Below are 17,492 nucleotides of genomic sequence, written 5' to 3' on the forward strand. Positions count from 1 at the left end.
GATTGTAATAACATAGAGAAAGTCCGACTCAAACAGGAAGTACCCATGCTAATGTCTATTCAACGCTGGTCTGACCAATCTGAATCCATGCTTCAAGGTTGTTTTAATCAAATGGACTGGGAGATGTTCCAGGTAGCCTCTGAGAATAACATTAACGTGGACACGGTGACTGAGTTCATCAGGAAGTGTGTAGGGGATGTTATTCCCACTGTGACTATTAAAACCTACCCAAACCAGAAACCACGGATAAATTCCAGCATTCGCGCAAAACTGAAAGCGCGACCCACCGCATTTAAGCATGGCAAGGTGACTGGGAATATGGTTGAATACAAACAGTGTAGTTATTCCCTCATAAGGCAGTCAAACAGGCAAAACAAAACATCAGTACAGAGACAAAGTGAAGTCACAATTCAACAGCTCAGACGCGAGACGTATGTGGCAGGGTCTACAGACAATCATGGATTACAAAAGGAAAACTAGCCACGTCGCGGACAACGATGTCTTGCTCCCGGACAAGCTAAACACCTACTTCGCCCGCTTTGAGGAGAACACAGTGCCACCGGCGCGGCCCACTCCCATGGACTGTGGGCTCTCCTTCTCCGTGGCTGACGTGAGTAAGACATTTAAGCGTGTTAATGCTCGCAAGGCTGCCGGCCCAGACGGCATCCCTAGCCGCATCCTCAGAGCATGCACTGACCAGCTGAATGGAGTGTTTACGGACATATTCAATCTCTCCCTATCCCAGTCTGCTGTCCCCACTTGCTTCAAAATGTCCACCATTGTTCCTGTACCCAAAAAAGCAAAGGTAACTGAACTAAATTACTATTTCCCCATAGCACTCTCTTCTGTCATCATGAAGTGCTTTGAGAGGCTAGTTAAGGATCATATGCCCTCTACCTTACCTGACACCCTAGACACACTTCAATTTGCTTACCGCCCCAATAGATCCACAGACGATGCAATCTCCATCGCACTGCACACTGCCCTATCCCATCTAGACAAGAGGAATACCTATGTAAGAATGCTGTTCATTGACTATAGCTCAGCCTTCAACACGGTTGTACCCTCCAAGCTCATCATTAAGCTTGGGGCCCTGGGTCTGAATCCCGCCCTGTGCAACTGGGTCCTTGACTTCCTGACGGGCCGCCTCCAGGTGGTGAAGGTAGGAAACAACATCTCCAATTTGCTGATCCTCAACACAGGGGCCCCACAAGGGTGTGTGCTCAGCCACCTCCTGTACTCCCTGTTCACCCATGACTGAGGCGCGCCTCCAACTCAATCATCAAGTTTGCAGACGACACAACAGTAGTAGGCCTGATTACCAACAATGACGAGACGGCCTACAGGGAGGAGGTGAGGGCGCTGGCGGAGGGGTCCAGGAAAATAACCTCTCCCTCAACATCAACAAAATAAAGAATGGATCGTGGACTTCAGGAGACAGCAGAGGGAGCATGCCCCTATCCACATCGACGGAGATGCAGTGGAGAAGGTGGAAAGCTGCAAGTTCCTTGGCGTACACATCACTGACAAACTGAAAAGGTCCACCTACACAGTGTGGTGAAGAAGGTGCAACAGAGCCTCTTCAACCTCAAGAGGCTGATGAAATTTGGCTTGTCCCCAAAAACCCCCACAAACTTTTACAGATGCACAATTGCGAGCATCCTGTCGGGCTGTATCACCGCCTGGTACGGAAACTGCACTGCCCGCAACCGCAGGGCTCTCCAGAGGGTGGTGCGGTCTGCCTAACGCATCACCGGTGGCACACTGCCTGCCCTCCAGGACACCTACAGCACCCAATGTCACAGGAAGGCCAAAAATATCATCAAGGACATAAACCACCTGAGCTACTGCCTGTTCACCCCGCTATCCAGAAGGCGGCGCTATCCAGAAGGCGACAGTACAGGTGGATCAAAGCTGGGACTGGGAGACTGAAAAATAGCTTTTATCTCAAGGCCATCAGACAGTTAAATAGCCATCACTTACTGGTTCCCACCCAGTTACTCAACCTTGCACCTTAGAGGCTGCTGCCCTGTATACATAGACATGGAATCACTGGCCACTTTAACAATGTTTACATACTGCTTTACTCATCTCATATGTATATACTGTATGTTATTCTACTGTATTGTAGTGAATGCCACTCCGGCATTGCTTGTTAGATACTAGTGCACTGTTGGAGCTAGTAACACAAGCATTTCTCTACACCCACAATATCATCTGCTAAACATGTGTATGTGACCAATAACATCTGCTAAACACGTGTATGTGACCAATATCATCTGCTAAACACGTGTATGTGACCAATATCATCTGCTAAACATGTGTATGTGACCAATACAATTTGATTTGAATAGCTCTTTGTATCACCATACTTCTGTTTTTACAGTGACTTCTGATAAAGAGGATGGGGGATGAACAAGATCAAGTATTATATTCAGTGCTTGTCTTGGACTGAAATAGGTGCTGGTACTTTTGAGCTAATATTCTAGAACAGGAGCAGGATCTCAAGCAGTAGAACATTTTGAGGTGCTGGTACTCATCTCTGCTGAGCTCCTGCCCAAGTCAACCACTGATTATATTACCTCAGACTGTTCATATGTCTCTGTAATTGCCTGTAGTTCAGCTTTGTGTATGGTTCTCATAAATATTATACCTGGATTCCTGTATGTGTGCAAAAGTATTTCTGACTCTGTCCTCTCACTGATGGCATAAATTGGTTTCCCTCTGCAGGTTTTGGAATCAGCACCACATTGTGGGACTATCCGTTCAAGACATTGATTCCTGAACAGACCTTTTAGAAGACCCAACTTACTCTACTCTCCACTGGGGGGCAACCTTCACCCATCCCTCTTAGACCTGGCAATCAACCCCTTCAATGATGCCATACCCTTTGGCCCCAGCCTGTCCCTATAGTCTGTCTGTCTGTCTGTCTGTCTTTGTCTCTGTCTCTGGCTGCTTCGAACAAAACACAAAAACACTTCTCCAATATGTTCCACCTGCCAGTCAAAGAAGAAAGATATCTTTTCAGAACTGGAGAGATGGAGGTTTGGGGTGATTCTGTATGTTTTGTTTATAATCGACAACCTTATCAAATGAAGATCGTATGACTAGAATGCAGTAAGGAGGATAATACATGCAGTCACAGGATATAACAGTCAACATCCCATCAGAGACCGTATAGCCATCAAACTCAACTCTGGACCTTGAAGTCAGTTCCACTGGGGTTTTTCCATTGTTCCCCTCTAATAAGGGACTGATTTAGACCTGGGACACCAGGTGGGGTAAATTCATTATCAGGTAGAACAGAAAACCAGCAGCCTCCGGACCTCGTAGGGTACGAGTTTACTAACCCTGCAGTAGAGAGAGACTAGAAAGTGAGAGAGGGAGTGTGAATGTGGAAGAGAGGATAAAGAGTGATGTTTAGGACGGTGAAAGTTAGAGATTATAGTTGTCCTTATATACAGTTGAAGTCGTAAGTTTACGTACACTTAGGTTGGAGTCATTAACTTGTTTTTCAACCACTCCACAAATTTCTTGTTAACAAACTATAGTTTTGGCAAGTCGGTTAAGACTCTACTTTGTGCATGACACAAGTCATTTTTCCAACAATTGTTTATAGACAGATTATTTCACTTATAATTCACTGTATCACAATTCCAGTGGGTCAGAAGTTTACATACACTAAATTGACTGTGCCTTTAAACAGCTTGGAAATTCTAGAAATTGATGTCATGGCTTTAGATGCTTCTGATAGGCTAATTGACATCATTTGAGTCAATTGGAGGTGTACCTGTGGATGTATTTCAAGGCCTACCTTCAAACTCAGTGCCTCTTTGCTTGACATCATGGGAAAATCAAAAGAAATCAGCCAAGACCTCAGAAAAAAAATTGTAGACCTCCACAAGTCTGGTTCATCCTTGGGAGCCTGAAGGTACCACGCTCATCTGTACAAACCATAGTACGCAAGTATAAACACCATGGGACCACGCAGCCGTCATACTGCTCAGGAAGGAGACGCGTTCTGTCTCCTAGAGATGAACGTACTTTGGTGCGAAAAGTTCAAATCAATCCCAGAACAACAGCAAAGGACCTTGTGAAGATGCTGGAGGAAACAGGTACAAAAGTATCTATATCCACAGTAAAACAAGTCCTATATCGACATAACCTGAAAGGCCGCTCAGCAAGGAAGAAGCCACTGTTCCAAAACCGCCATAAAGAAAATCGAGACTATGGTTTGCAACTGCACATGGGGACAAAGATTGTACTTCTTGGAGAAATGTCCTCTGGTCTGATGAAACAAAAATAGAGCTGTTTGGCCATAATGACCATCGTTATGTTTGGAGGGATGCTTGCAAGCTGAAGAACACCATCCCAACCGTGAAGCATGGGGGTGGCAGCATCATGTTGTGGGGGTGCTTTGCTGCAGGAGGGACTGGTGCACTTCACAAAATAGATGACAATATGAGGAAGGAAAATTATGTGGATACATTGAAGCAAAATCTCAAGACATCAGTCAGGAAGTTAAAGCTTGGTCGCAAATGGTTCTTCCAAATGGACAATGACCCCAAGCATACTTCCAAAGTTGTGGCAAAATGGCTTAAGGACAACAAAGTCAAGATATTGGAGTGGCCATCACAAAGCCCTGACCTCAATCCTATAGAAAATGTGTGGGCAGAACTGAAAAAGTGTGTGCGAGCAAGGAGGCCTACAAACCTGACTCCGTTACACCAGCTCTGTCAGGAGGAATGGGCCAAAATTCACCCAACATATTGTGGGAAGCTTGTGGAAGGCTACCTGAAATGTTTGACCCAAGTTAAACTATTTAAAGACAATGCTACCAAATACTAATTGAGTGTATGTAAACGTCTTACCCACTGGGAATGTGATGAAAGAAATAAAAGCTGAAATAAATAATTCTCTCTACTATTATTCTGACATTTTACATCCTTAAAATAAAGTGGTGATCCTGAATGACCTAAGACTGGGAATCTTTCCTAGGATAAAATGTCAGGAATTGTGAAAAACTGAGTTTTTAAATGTATTTGGCTAAGGTGTATGTAAACTTCCGACTTCAACTGTACATCTAAGCTGTCCAGGTTTATACCTTTAAGAAAATTCAGGAAAGTACCTTCTCTATCCATAAACAATCCCTGGAGTGTTTATGCAACTGGAGGTCAAGCGGTAGTAATACTTTTAGTAACACTTAGTAACATTGTTATGGGGACTTAACCCCATTCTCAACATTATATCACAGCTATGCTGTTTTGACACAGAAAATTGCTGTTGACATTGTGTGCTCACCGAATTCACTGATGCTTAGTCTGTATTGTCTTTCTTAAACTGGGGCATTTCCTTTTCAAATCTGTGGGAAGGTATGGAGGGAGCTGATTTAGTCTTTCACTATGTTCAGACTAATTTATATTTCAACAATGTTTTTCTATTTGTAATGGTATGACTAAATGTATAGAAATATTCGTATAAACAAAGAGAGACTGCATCTTTCCCTTTCCATCTCTCTCCTATACACTCTGGTTTGTTGTTGACATGTCAAATGAAGCGTCAGAAGGAGTTGATGTTTTACTAGGTGGAGAGAGATGGAGTGAGAGGAAGATTGATGTGTGGATTGATGTTAGCATGGATGGAAATGTGTTGTCATGTATACAGAAACAGAACACTGAGGGCATGAGGCCGGTCTACCAGGTCTCCTGCTGTAGGGAGGAGCATATGGCTACAGAATGGAGCTGATAAGGACTTCACTATAGGTTCCCGTGCCCCTCTCTGCATGTAGGATGACGATCTTGCATCAGACTAAACTACAGGAGGCTTTCGGGTTCAGTTCCAGGCCGATCCTCGACTGTTCCGACTAGTTTTATATCCTAAAGTTTCTAGCCTTTTTACCGTCTTCTGCATTCCATATGTTTTTGTTCATTCCCTTATTCCCCCTTTTAATTTGTCCTTTGGGTGAAGCCACTACAGATAAGCCCAAAAACTCCTACAGTTCCTCAGGGGACCATGGAGAGAGGAGACTGTGACAGGGGACTGGGGCCTCACAAAGTACATGCGTCTCAAACAGTGATTTGAACCGTTAGGTCATAACGTAAGTGAGTGTGTGTGTGTGTATATATATATATATATATGTGTGTGTGTGTGTATATATATATATATACATATAGATATATCTCACTACAGCTAAGGACACGTCCTGGGCCCACAGTCTCCTATCACCTCCATTGGGGCTTGATGGGGGTGATTTATATGCCAAGAGAGTAATTCTTCATCACATAAATATGTGTAATCCAGCATTTGCTTTACTGTATAAAATCCTCTTCCTTGCAGTCATTTAAGTGGGGGTGGGAGTGTTCTGTTTGGAACTCAGGTTGGGGTCAGGGCTCAGGGTTGGGTCGTGTTCACGTTGTGTTCGGACAGAGAACGGTCAGTGAAGGATCAGTAAGATACCCTGATTAGCATCAAGAACTCATATCACAGTAGAGAATATGCACGTTCAAGACAATATTTGTACCCATGCTTATGATGACTTTTGTATGATGAACTTTTCACGACTTGATGAAGAACCAAATATTGTTGTGATATGTTGATAATAAGGATGCTGATGGTGTTGATGAAAATGATAATGGCAGTTGAGTTTGGCATGCCTCCTCCCCCCTCTGTATCAACACCCACCCTAGTCTTTGACTGGACCAAGCGTCTTGCTGAGCAGAAGGGTGCCACCTGTTGGGTTAAAGTAGAATAGGCCTGTAGATATATTTTTCTATATTTATTAACAACTTGTAAGCTTTGATTCTGACAAATGAAATTCTCTGCTCAATTATGCAATAATATTGTAAAATCGGTTTAGCACATGTTTTGCTTTTGTTTTGGAATTTTAAATGTCTATGCAAATGGGGAAGTATCAGTAAATAAATGCCTTTATATTTCTGATCACTTGTCATGTTTTGTTTTCAAATCAATTTTTATTGGTCACATACACATGGTTAGCAGATGTTATTGTGAGTGTAGCGAAATGCAGCTTTTTACTCTAAACCTTTTTAAGGGTCATGTTGATGTACTGAACTGTAGATCATTCTGTTATTCTTTGCCTTACTAATGGCTACTAATGAAGGTTTGATTTCCTACAGCATACAGTGCCGTGAAAAATATTTGCCCCATTTCTGATTTTCTCTATTTTTGCATATTTTCGACACTGGTTTTTAGATCTTCAACCAAAAGCTAATATTAGATCAAGGGACCTGAGTTAACAAATACAACTTTTGATCATTTTCATTTATTTTATAAAGTTATGCAAAACCCAATAACTCAAAAGGTTGTGCCACCTTCAGCTGCAATTACTGCAACCAAACGTCTCTCACATCACTGTGGAAGAATTGTGGCACACTCTTCCATGCAGAACTGCTTTAACTCAACGATATTTGTGGGTTTTCTAGCACAAATGATTTTCAGTCCTGCCACAACATCTCAATGGGGTTTAAGTCTGGACTTTGACTAGGCCATTCCAAAACATTACATTTGTTGATTTTCAGCCACTCTGATGTAAACTTGCTTGTGTGTTTTGGATAATTTTCTTGTTGCATGATCCAGCTGCACTTCAGCTTCAGCTCATTGACGGATGGCCTGACATTTTCCTTCAGATTGATCCGATACAGAGCAGAATTCATGGTTCCTTCAATGATGGCAAGTCGTCCAGGTCCTGTGGCAGCAATGCATCACCTAAACCATCACACTACCACCACCTGTGACCACCATGCTTGACCGTTGGTATAAGATTCTTACTGTGAAATGCATTGTTTGGTTTTCACCAGACATAACGTGACCCATGTCATCCAGAAAGTTCCACTTTTGACTAATCTGTCCATAGAACATTTTTCCAGGAGTCTTGATGATCATCCAGGTGCTTCCAGGTGCTTTTTGGCAAACTTGAGTTGACTTTTTGGACAACACTGCTCACGTTATGTTTGGTGAAAACCAAACACTGCATACCACAGTAAGAACCTCATACCAACGGTCAAGCATGTTGGTGGTAGTGTGAGGGTTTGGGGATGCTTTGCTGCCTCAGGATCTGGGCGACTTGCCATCATTGAAGGAACCATGAATTCTGCTCTGTATCAGAGAAAAATGTATTACTTGCTAAACAAAATCTCTTTCTCTGAGCAATTGTATTAGTATAAAATAATAGAATTTCCCAATTTTGGAGGGCATACAATATAGTATTGTATTTGAATGATTTATTTTATACAGTCATTTTTGCTAATCTTTATCAAGTGTGTCAATAATTTCAGACCCCACTGCATATGCAGCCTGCTGTGTGTGAGTAGTTCAGTACTGTGGCGGCTATGGTCTGTGAGTCAGAGCTCTGTGGGACAGTAGGACCCAGGGCTGCAGACAGACAAAGGCAGGCAGAGATGGGAGGTGCCTGTCAGGGAGGAAAAATAAACGCAGTGAGCAGAGTTCCACACCCTGAAGGGAAGGAGAAGTTTCACTGCATTCCTGTCCTGCAACTCAACTCCGAATCAACCATCTGCAAGGACAGATCCGTAGTGTGTAAGTGTGTGTGTTTAGGTCTGTGTTCAGGACCCCTGACCAGGCCCCACCTTTATTTCAGGACAACTGTGTGTGTATGGTCGTGTGTGTGTTGTCTGTGCGATTGTGTGTTCAAACATCACACTGGAGGGGGTGTGGGCCAGCTATCCACATACGCCTATTGACCTATACCTCAGCGCCCTGTCAGGTACCGTACACTCCTTCATACACTCTCATTATTCTTTACCTCCCTCCTTCCTCCTCTATCTAGCTTTCACTTTCTTCCTCTCAGCCTTGATGTTACATAGGAAGTTGCTTATCTGCTCAGATGCTGCTACCACACTGCCGTTGCTCTCTGCGGTTCCTTCTTGACGCACAACATAATTAAAGAGACAGTGAGGTGAAGCACTTAGAGCCAAGCACAAAGAAGACTATATACTGCAGCCGGCTTGGCCCCTTGTTTCTGGCTACTGCTGCCCTCCTATGTTGACTCAGTGTTCACAACTTCAGATCTCTGCCATCTGGTCATTCCTCTCTGTCCTCTCTATGTTTTACTGCTACCCTGTCCTCTCAGCATCACATGCAAATTGACCTGCTCTCTAACCTACAGCCACAACCTTCTATGGCCATTTGAACTCTCCATGTAAATGTGTGGATTACAGGGTGTATAAATATATCACAGATGATGAACCAGGAAACACACACTGCCTCTCTACAGGGAGACGATGACATCACTAGGTGATAAAGGTGAAGGCCACAGGGAGACAACGGCATTGCTGGGTAATGAAGATGAAGGCTCCGTCCAAACCCAGACGAAGGTCCTGAACCAGGGCTCCTGGACGCAGGTCAGCTGTCCCTGCTGTGTGTCTGAGCAGGTGGAGCCCCTGGTCCTCATCCAGCTGTCAGACAACATCCAGCCCGTCACCAAGAGGTGGCTCATCTCCCTGATCGAGGTGTCCGAGAGAGACGGAGGTGAGAGGTCAGGTCAGATAGGGTCAGCAGCAGATCAGACGTCTTCAATCTTTGTTGTGTTTTGTTCCAGCTCAATACTATTGAGTATTAACCCAATCTGATTCAGCTGATTCACCTGGGCTTCATGATTCGTTTATTAGTTGAGTCTCTTGTTACAAAGTAGTGTACGTACATCCAGTGACTGCTTTATTAACGTGGGTTAAGCCTGATGAAATCAAATCAAAATCAAATCAAATCAAGTTTATTTTATATAGCCCTTCGTACATCAGTTAATATCTCGAAGTGCTGTACAGAAACCCAGCCTAAAACCCCAAACAGCAAGCAATGCAGGTGTAGAAGCACGGTGGCTGGGAAAAACTCCCTAGAAAGGCCAAAACCTAGGAAGAAACCTAGAGAGGAACCAGGCTATGAGGGGTGGCCAGTCCTCTTCTGGCTGTGCCGGGTGGAGATTATAACAGAACATGGCCAAGATGTTCAAAATGTTCATAAATGACCAGCATGTGATGAAGACCTTTGAGTCGAAACGTTGCACAATACAACTGCGGGAGCATTCATCAGTGTGCAGGTATCTAAGTTTATTAGCTGAATCAGGTGTCAGTCATTACCGGGCTGAAGCTGAAGATTGTAGGACTACATCCTCAAAGAACACTGCAGTAGAGGCAAGGATAATATGGTTGAACCTCTCTCTTCCTCCCTGGACTAGGCGCAGCATTGCTGGCCCACCCTGGAGAGGATGAGTGTGGGGATGTGATCGTGGTGTCTGCTCCTCGCTGCACCCTCCTCAGAGCCACAGAGGACCTGGGTCTGTGTAAGAAATACCACAATGGAGACATGGTTGCTTTCTCCTACAATGACAGAGACAACTTCAGCAATGTTGGTAAGAATGTTGGTAATCAGCAGGGAAAGAGTAGAGGGATAGTTACGGTAATAACAGTTACTAACACGACTAGGCAAGTTGAAATCAAACTTGTTGTGTAGAACTTCAGCACCCAATACATCTTCTGTAGGAACACAATCAACACATTCACTGTGGTAATAAACTGTAGTAATAAAGATCAAATAAAATATGAAATGTAATATATATGACAGTCTTGATTGATGCCTGTCCTCTGTGTTACCAGATGACATGCAGGAGTTCCTGACGCTAGCGGAGCGTCAGTACATAGTCAAGTATGAGCTGGACTTTCTAAGGGCCCAGAAGGGGCAGAAAATCCCTGGAGTCCCTGAGTCTCAGGGGGTCCTGAAGGCCAGGGAGAACATATGTGAGTCTCTACTCTGTGTGTGTGTGTGTGTGTGTGTGTGTGTGTGTGTGTGTGTGTGTGTGTGTGTGTGTGCGTGTGCGCATGTGTGTGATTGTGTATTAGATATTCTGTTTACCTAAGCATTTTCTGTTCTCTTTGTCATTAATTTGCTTAGCTAAGCTGCTCTGCAGCAGAGCAGAGCACCACCTCTGGTTGATCATTTCTGTGCTCTCTCCTGTCCTCTCTTACTGCTCTGAGATCTGTCTCTGAGAACTACAACACACTGTCCCTTACATATGCTGGATAGCGTTAACAGTGTAATGCATTACTGCTGAGCTTCTGCCTATGTTACCTCCTCTTCCCTGTCTGTATGTGTAGAAATGGTAGTTGTATTGTACAGCTCTCTGTCCTGTCCTAGCCTATCCCTCTTGTCTCTATATTGTAGGTCAGAAGCTAGAGAAGGCGGGAGTGATAAAGGACATCTTCCCTCTGCATGACAAGCAGAGACTGACAGACCTGTGCAGAAACTGGTACTCTGGGAAGCAGATATGGGGACAGCCTCTTGGTAAACAACAACAACACAAATATAAACATAGACACACGTACACAAACTTGTATTTCTTTATCCTACTAATGGTCTCTCTGTCCTTTATGCAGACTCTATCCAAGCCTACTTCGGAGGCACCGTGGGGTTTTACTTCAGCTTCCTGGACTTCTACACCTGGGCCCTGGTGCCCCCTGCTATCCTAGGCCTGGTGCTGACCTTTCTGCTGCCTAGAGGTGGATCAGGAGCTGGGGTTGTGAAGGAGCAGGCTGGGGAGGGGGTGATGGAGGGGGTGGTAGAGGTGGACGACAGCCCCTCGGTCAGCGGTCACATGGTACAGGCCGTGTTCAGCATGTTGTGGTCCACGCTGGTCATGGAGTTCTGGAAGCGACGCAGCTCCTCCCTCTCCCACCGCTGGGGCTTGCTGCACCTGGCCGAGCGCTTCGCTGAGCCCCGCCCTGGTTTCCACGGCACCCTGGGGATCAACCCTGTGACCGGGCGGCTGGAGCCCCTGTTCCCGGAGTGGCAGAGGCAGCTGCGTGTAGGCCTGGTGTCTGTGCCCCTGGTGGGGTTCTTCCTGGGGATGGTGGTGCTGGGTATGACAGGGTTCTACCACGGAGAGGCACTGGCACAGGGCTTCCATCAGGACAGCGGCTCCCTGTTCTCTGGAGCTCTGCTCTACCTGCCCTCTGTGGCTCACATTGTCTACACCAACATGCTGGGGAATGTGTACCGCACTGTGGCCATGCAACTCACCGAGTGGGGTGAGAAAGGGCACTGGGCGATGGAGAGGGAGATGGGTTAGATAGGGAGGAGGTGAAAAAGAAGCAGATTGAGAAGAGGGAGAGAGACAATAAGTTTGATGTTGATGAATAATTGTGGTAGGGGGTAAAATGTTTGGGAAAACAGAGCTAAGTTCACCGAAGGGCATAGGCTAATAGAATCATACAGTACGCAATTGGATACAAGGTATCACAGATTGTTTGTCTGTAACACCTGAAAATGTTTATTTTCTTCTTGTAGAAAACCACAGAGAGGAGTCCTCCTTCCAGAACCATCATACCACCAAAGTCCTCCTGGTCAGTCTCACTCGTCCTTCCCCATCTGTCAGTTTATTCCTCTCCTCCTCCTCCTCTTCCTCCTTCTCCTCCTCCACCTCCTCCTCCTCCTCTTCCTCCTTCTTCCTCCTCCTCCTTCTCCTCCTTCTCCTCCTCCACCTATCCCTCTGGTCCTCCCTCTCTCTCTGTTCCTACTGAATATCTAAATCTGTTGCAATAGTCCCTGGTGCAGAGCTAAATGTATTCGGATACAGGTAGGTGTATGGTGCAGATAGTATCATCTGTGTATGTATAAGCAGATGTGGGAGCTATTCCTCAGTGAGAGGCAAATCAGATACAGTAAAACAGGATATGTATTCAGTGTTTCCCATATATACATTTAGCAGCGGCGGTGTGCTATTTTACCATCCCAAATAATTTTCAGTAAAATGTTTTCGGTGTGAACTTAAATGACTAGAACTAGATATAAAGTCTGTAGAAAATATAATGGAGCAATATATTTAAAAATTAGATCACCTCTGGGAACTAACAATCGCCAAAATAAAAACGTTGTCATGGTATGAGGCCCCCAGTGATTTTGTTATAATGTTTGAGTCACCCAGATAGCATAAGAACATGGCATAAGCCATGGCAAAAATGTGTACAATTGCAGAAAACTAGCTTTAAAACTGTCAAATTTTCTCTCAGCCCCATGTCAAAGTGTGTAGAATTGCAGGAAATTAGCTTTGAAACTTCCATTTTTCACTCAACCACATGACAAATGTATAGAATTGCAGGAAACTAGCTTTAAAACTGTTAAATGTTTTCTCAGCCCTATGGCAAAATAAGTAGAATTGCAGGAAACCAGCGTTAAAACTGTAAAATGTTCTCAGACCCATGGCAAAATGTGTAGCATTGCTGGAAATTAGCTTTGAAACTGCAAATGTCTTTTTTTCAGTTCACTTTCTTCAACTACTTTGCTGTGCTATTTCACATTGCCTTCTACAAACAAGACCTTCCACTTCTAAGGAAGGTAAGAGATTTCAGCTGGGCAGCACTGTTTGTTTATGACTGGCCAGAGGAAATTATATACAATGTCACAGTAAAAATCGCAAATGTAAATAAATGTTTTCTTGAGCTGTGCAACAGAACACATCATGTTCTCTCTGTGTGCAGTATGTACTGCACCTAAAGTAATTGATCACAGCGTGTGTGTGCGGGTGTGGGTGCGTGCATGAGTGCGTTTGTATACAGCAGGTAACTAACTATATGTGTGTGTTTACCATCTGTCTGTGTACACAGAGGCTTGCGTCTCTGCTAATCGTGACCCAACTGGTGAACCAGTGTACAGAGGTTGTGGTGCCGTTCATAGTGGACCGCTTCTTCAGTGCTCCTCAGAAGAAGCAGCAGGAGGATGACCCAGATGTGGACAAACTCAGAGCCCAGAGAAGCCTGCCTCCTTTTCCAGTAAGTCCATGTAAAATGTGTTGGTGTTTGAACGTTTTCCTCTGTTTCTCTTCATTGTGCTCTTGTTTGACTTTCTTTGTATCTGTGCCGTAGGGGGTTGAATTAAGGTTGGGTGTATTGCATTTGTACTGTATGTTACTGAATGTTATGTTTTGGTGTGTAACTTATTGCATCTGTCGCTATGTTTCAGGGCCTATTTGCTGAGTACATTGAGTTGCTGGTGCAGTTTGGGTATTTGAGTCTGTTCTCCTGTGTGTACCCGCTAACCGCCGTCCTCCTGCTCCTCAACAACGTCACAGAGATCAGAGCAGATGCATACAAGATCTGTAAACTGTTCCGTAAACCCTTCTCAGCCCCTGTGTCCAACATAGGAGTGTGGCAGGTCAGGTGGTTTTTAAGAGAGGGAATGTGAAAATGTGAACAAACAGAGAGCGCATTTTACTGCAGATGGAAATGAGCTATGTAGCTAAATCTGGTGAATAAATAGATGTGGTTAATGTAATTTTCAAATCGGTGCCAATCCATGTCGCTGAACACATGTGTCTGTCTTTGCTCCTGTCCTTGTATGTGCCTGTAACTATATTTATGTATGCCTTTGTATATTTCAGACAGCGTTTGAGGTTCTGGGGTTTGTTTCAGTCATGTCTAACTGCTGGCTGTTGCTACTGTCTCCTCGGGTCCGGGAGTTCTGTCTGGAGGGAGGGATTAGCGGCAGAAACATCATACTCTTCGCCATCCTGATCGAGGTACAGTATGATTATACTACAGTTCAGTATCTTGCTCATAACAGTTGTCTTATTCATAGCATATTACTATGTCATTATCTGCCCAACTGACATATGTTGTATGTACACTGAGTATACCAAACATTAGGAACACCTTCCTAATAATGAGTTGCTCTCAAGAATAGCCTCAATTCATCTGGGCATGGACTCCACAACGTGCTGAAAGCGTTCCACAGGGATGCTGGCCCATGTTGACTCCAATGTTTCCCACAGTTGTGTCAAGTTGGCTGGATGTCCTTTGGGTGGTGGACCATTCTTGATACAGACGGGAAAATGTTGAGTGTGAAAAACCCAGCAGTGTTGTAGTTTTTGACACAAACCGATGCGCCTGCCACCTACTAACATACCCTGTTCAAAGGTACTTACATTTTTTGTCTTTCCCATTCACCCTCTGAATGGCACACATACACAATCAATGTCTCAATTGTCTGAAGGCTTAAAATATTTTTATTTATTTATATTTTTATTCGGTCTCCTCCCCTTCATCTACATCTAAGTGGCTTTAACAAGTGACGTCAATTAGGGACCATAGCATTCACCTCGATTCACCTGGTCAAATCAAATCAAATGTTATTTGTTACATGCGCCGAATACAACAGCATTTCACCTTACAGTGAAATGCTTACTTACGAGTCCTTAACCAACAATGCAGTTTTAAGAAAATATCTAAAAAAAAAAAGAGATAAGAATAACAAATGATTTAAAGAGCAGCAGTAAATAACAATAGCGGGGCTGTATACAGGGAGTTCCTGTACAGAGTCAATGTGCGGGGGCACCGGTGTCAAGGTAATTGAGGTAATATGTACATGTAGGTAGAGTTATTAAAGTGACTATGCAAAGATAATAACAGGGGGGGGGGGGGGGTCAATGCAAATAGTCTGGGTAGCCATTTGATTAGCTGTTCAGTAGTCTTATGCCTTGGGGGTAGAAGCAATTTAGGAGCCTCTTGGACCTAAACTTGGCACCAAGGCACCGCTTTCCGTGCAGTAGCAGAGAGAACAGTCTGTGACTAGGGTTGTCAGTCATGGAAAGAGCAGGTGTTCTTCATGTATTGTATATTAATACTTAGTGTATATGTGTGTGTTTGTTTGTCAGCATGTCCTGATCCTGGTCAAGATGATTCTTGCTTTTATGATCCCAGACGAACCAGACTGGGTCAGAATCAAGAGGGAACAGATTGAGTTTCACTCCATGCAAGCTCTTGGGCAGCAGGTGAGAGAATAATCATTATAGAAAAGCCCTGACCTTACTGTAACAATCAAGTGTCTGACAATCAAACATCTCCCTTTGACTTTACAGAAGCTATAGAGGTTGTGGAACCCCCAGTGGTGGAAAAGTACTCAATTGTCATACTTGAGTAAAAGTAAAGATACCTTAACAGAAAATGGCTCAAGTAAAAGTGAAAGTTACCCAGTAAAATACTACTTGAGTAAAAGTCTAAAAGTATCTGGTTTTAAATGTGCTTAAGTACAGTGGTAGAAAAAGTACTACATTGTCATACTTGAGTAAAAGTACAAAGTAAAAGTAAATGCTGTACATCAAATTCCTTATATTAAGCAAACTAGTCGGCCTTATTTTCGTATTATTTTTAATTACGGACAGAAAGGGGCACACTCCAACACTCAGACATAATTTACAAACACAGTAGTTGTGTTTTGTGAGTCCGCCAGATCATAGGCAGTAGGGATGACAAAGTGTTATATTGATAGGTACCATAATTCTGCTTGAGCATTCTAATTGTAACGAGTACTTTTTTGTGTCAGGGAAAAGGTAAAGAGTAAAAAGTACATTATTTTCTTTAGGAATGTAGTGGAGTAAAAGTAAAAGTAGTCAAAAATATAAATTGTGAAGTACAGATACCCCCAAAAACTACTTAAGTAGTACTTAAAAGTATGTTTACTTAAGTACTTTACACCACTGGGAACCCCTGAGGGGAAGTCCATAATCTGTCTCCTGTTGCCCTTCAAATGTTGGTATGGACCTGGGGGCTCATTAGAATCAGCTGCCATGGCGATGAGGGAGAGGAGGATCCAAAGAGATGTCTGTCTGACCTCTGAACCTAAATCCTGGAGCCAGCCAGAGTCTGCCCTGAGAAGCTCTGTCAGTCTCAGTATCTCCCCCTGGAGGACTGCTCTAGTCATAACTAGAGAAGTCTCTCATGTCATGGAAGATAGCAGGGGTGTCAAACTAATTTTGCCCCGGTGGCCATTCGGTCTTCAACGAGGTCCGGAGAGCTGCACTGAAAATGTGCTATATTTCCTCCCTGTCAAAAAGTGCAAAAAATACTTCTCTACTGTTTTTGAAAATGTTGATACTCCTTGTCTGTCTAGCTTTCATTTCGGTGATTTTTAGGAAGCTGGACACACTCAAGAAACTGTAAGAATGTAGGCCCATTAGCATTTCTACACAGTTTCAATGTTGTTTTAGTCATTTTAAAGTATAATGAGTTTGATTCCCCCTTAAAAATGTATAATAATAATTTTAAGAATAATATATATACAGTACCAGTCAAAAGTTTGGACACACCTACTCATTCAAGGGTTTTTCTATATTTTTACTATTTTCTACATTGTAGAATAATAGTGAAGACATCAAAACTATGAAATAACACATATGGAATTGTGTAGTAACCAAATACGTGTTAAACAAATCAAAACATATTTTATATTTGAGATTCTTCAAAGTGGCCACCATTTGCCTTGATGACAGCTTTGCACACTCTTATATATTTTGATTTGTTTAACACCTTTTGGTTACTACATGATTCCATATGTGTTATTTCATAGTTTTGATGTTTTCACTATTATTCTACAATGTAGAAAATAGTAATAATAAAGAAAAACCCTTGAATGAGTAGGTGTGTCCAAACTTTTGACCGGTACTGTGTATATATATATATATATATATATAT

General features: G+C 43.4%; 2 protein-coding genes across 3 annotated transcripts in view; both read left to right on the forward strand.

Annotated features, from left to right (window-relative positions):
- LOC120053834 (fatty acid 2-hydroxylase-like) overlaps window positions 1-3,528 on the forward strand; it is a 35,704-nt gene extending 32,176 nt beyond the window's left edge. Inside the window, exon 7 of the mRNA XM_039001097.1 lies at window positions 2,731-3,528. Coding sequence (XP_038857025.1) covers window positions 2,731-2,798 — 68 coding nt within the window. The 3' untranslated portion in view covers window positions 2,799-3,528. The remainder of the gene's footprint in view (window positions 1-2,730) is intronic.
- A 4,916-nt stretch (window positions 3,529-8,444) lies between these two features.
- LOC120053421 (anoctamin-10-like) lies at window positions 8,445-15,995 on the forward strand. 2 transcript variants are annotated; one of them, XM_039000546.1, is made up of 13 exons: window positions 8,445-8,743; window positions 9,254-9,507; window positions 10,211-10,384; window positions 10,629-10,769; window positions 11,194-11,313; window positions 11,406-12,056; window positions 12,316-12,371; window positions 13,288-13,362; window positions 13,632-13,796; window positions 13,987-14,178; window positions 14,405-14,542; window positions 15,677-15,793; window positions 15,881-15,995. In XM_039000546.1, the coding sequence occupies exons 2-13, from the start codon at window positions 9,261-9,263 to the stop codon at window positions 15,887-15,889; spliced, it is 2,085 nt and encodes a 694-aa protein (XP_038856474.1). In that variant the 5' UTR covers window positions 8,445-8,743; window positions 9,254-9,260; the 3' UTR covers window positions 15,890-15,995. The 2 variants fall into 2 exon arrangements, with proteins under 2 accessions (XP_038856474.1, XP_038856475.1); XM_039000547.1 differs by having other exon boundaries at window positions 8,445-8,556.
- The last annotated feature ends 1,497 nt before the right edge of the window (window positions 15,996-17,492 follow it).

The sequence above is a fragment of the Salvelinus namaycush genome, chromosome 9, assembly GCF_016432855.1.
Source record: "Salvelinus namaycush isolate Seneca chromosome 9, SaNama_1.0, whole genome shotgun sequence".
NCBI classification, from domain to species: domain Eukaryota; kingdom Metazoa; phylum Chordata; class Actinopteri; order Salmoniformes; family Salmonidae; genus Salvelinus; species Salvelinus namaycush.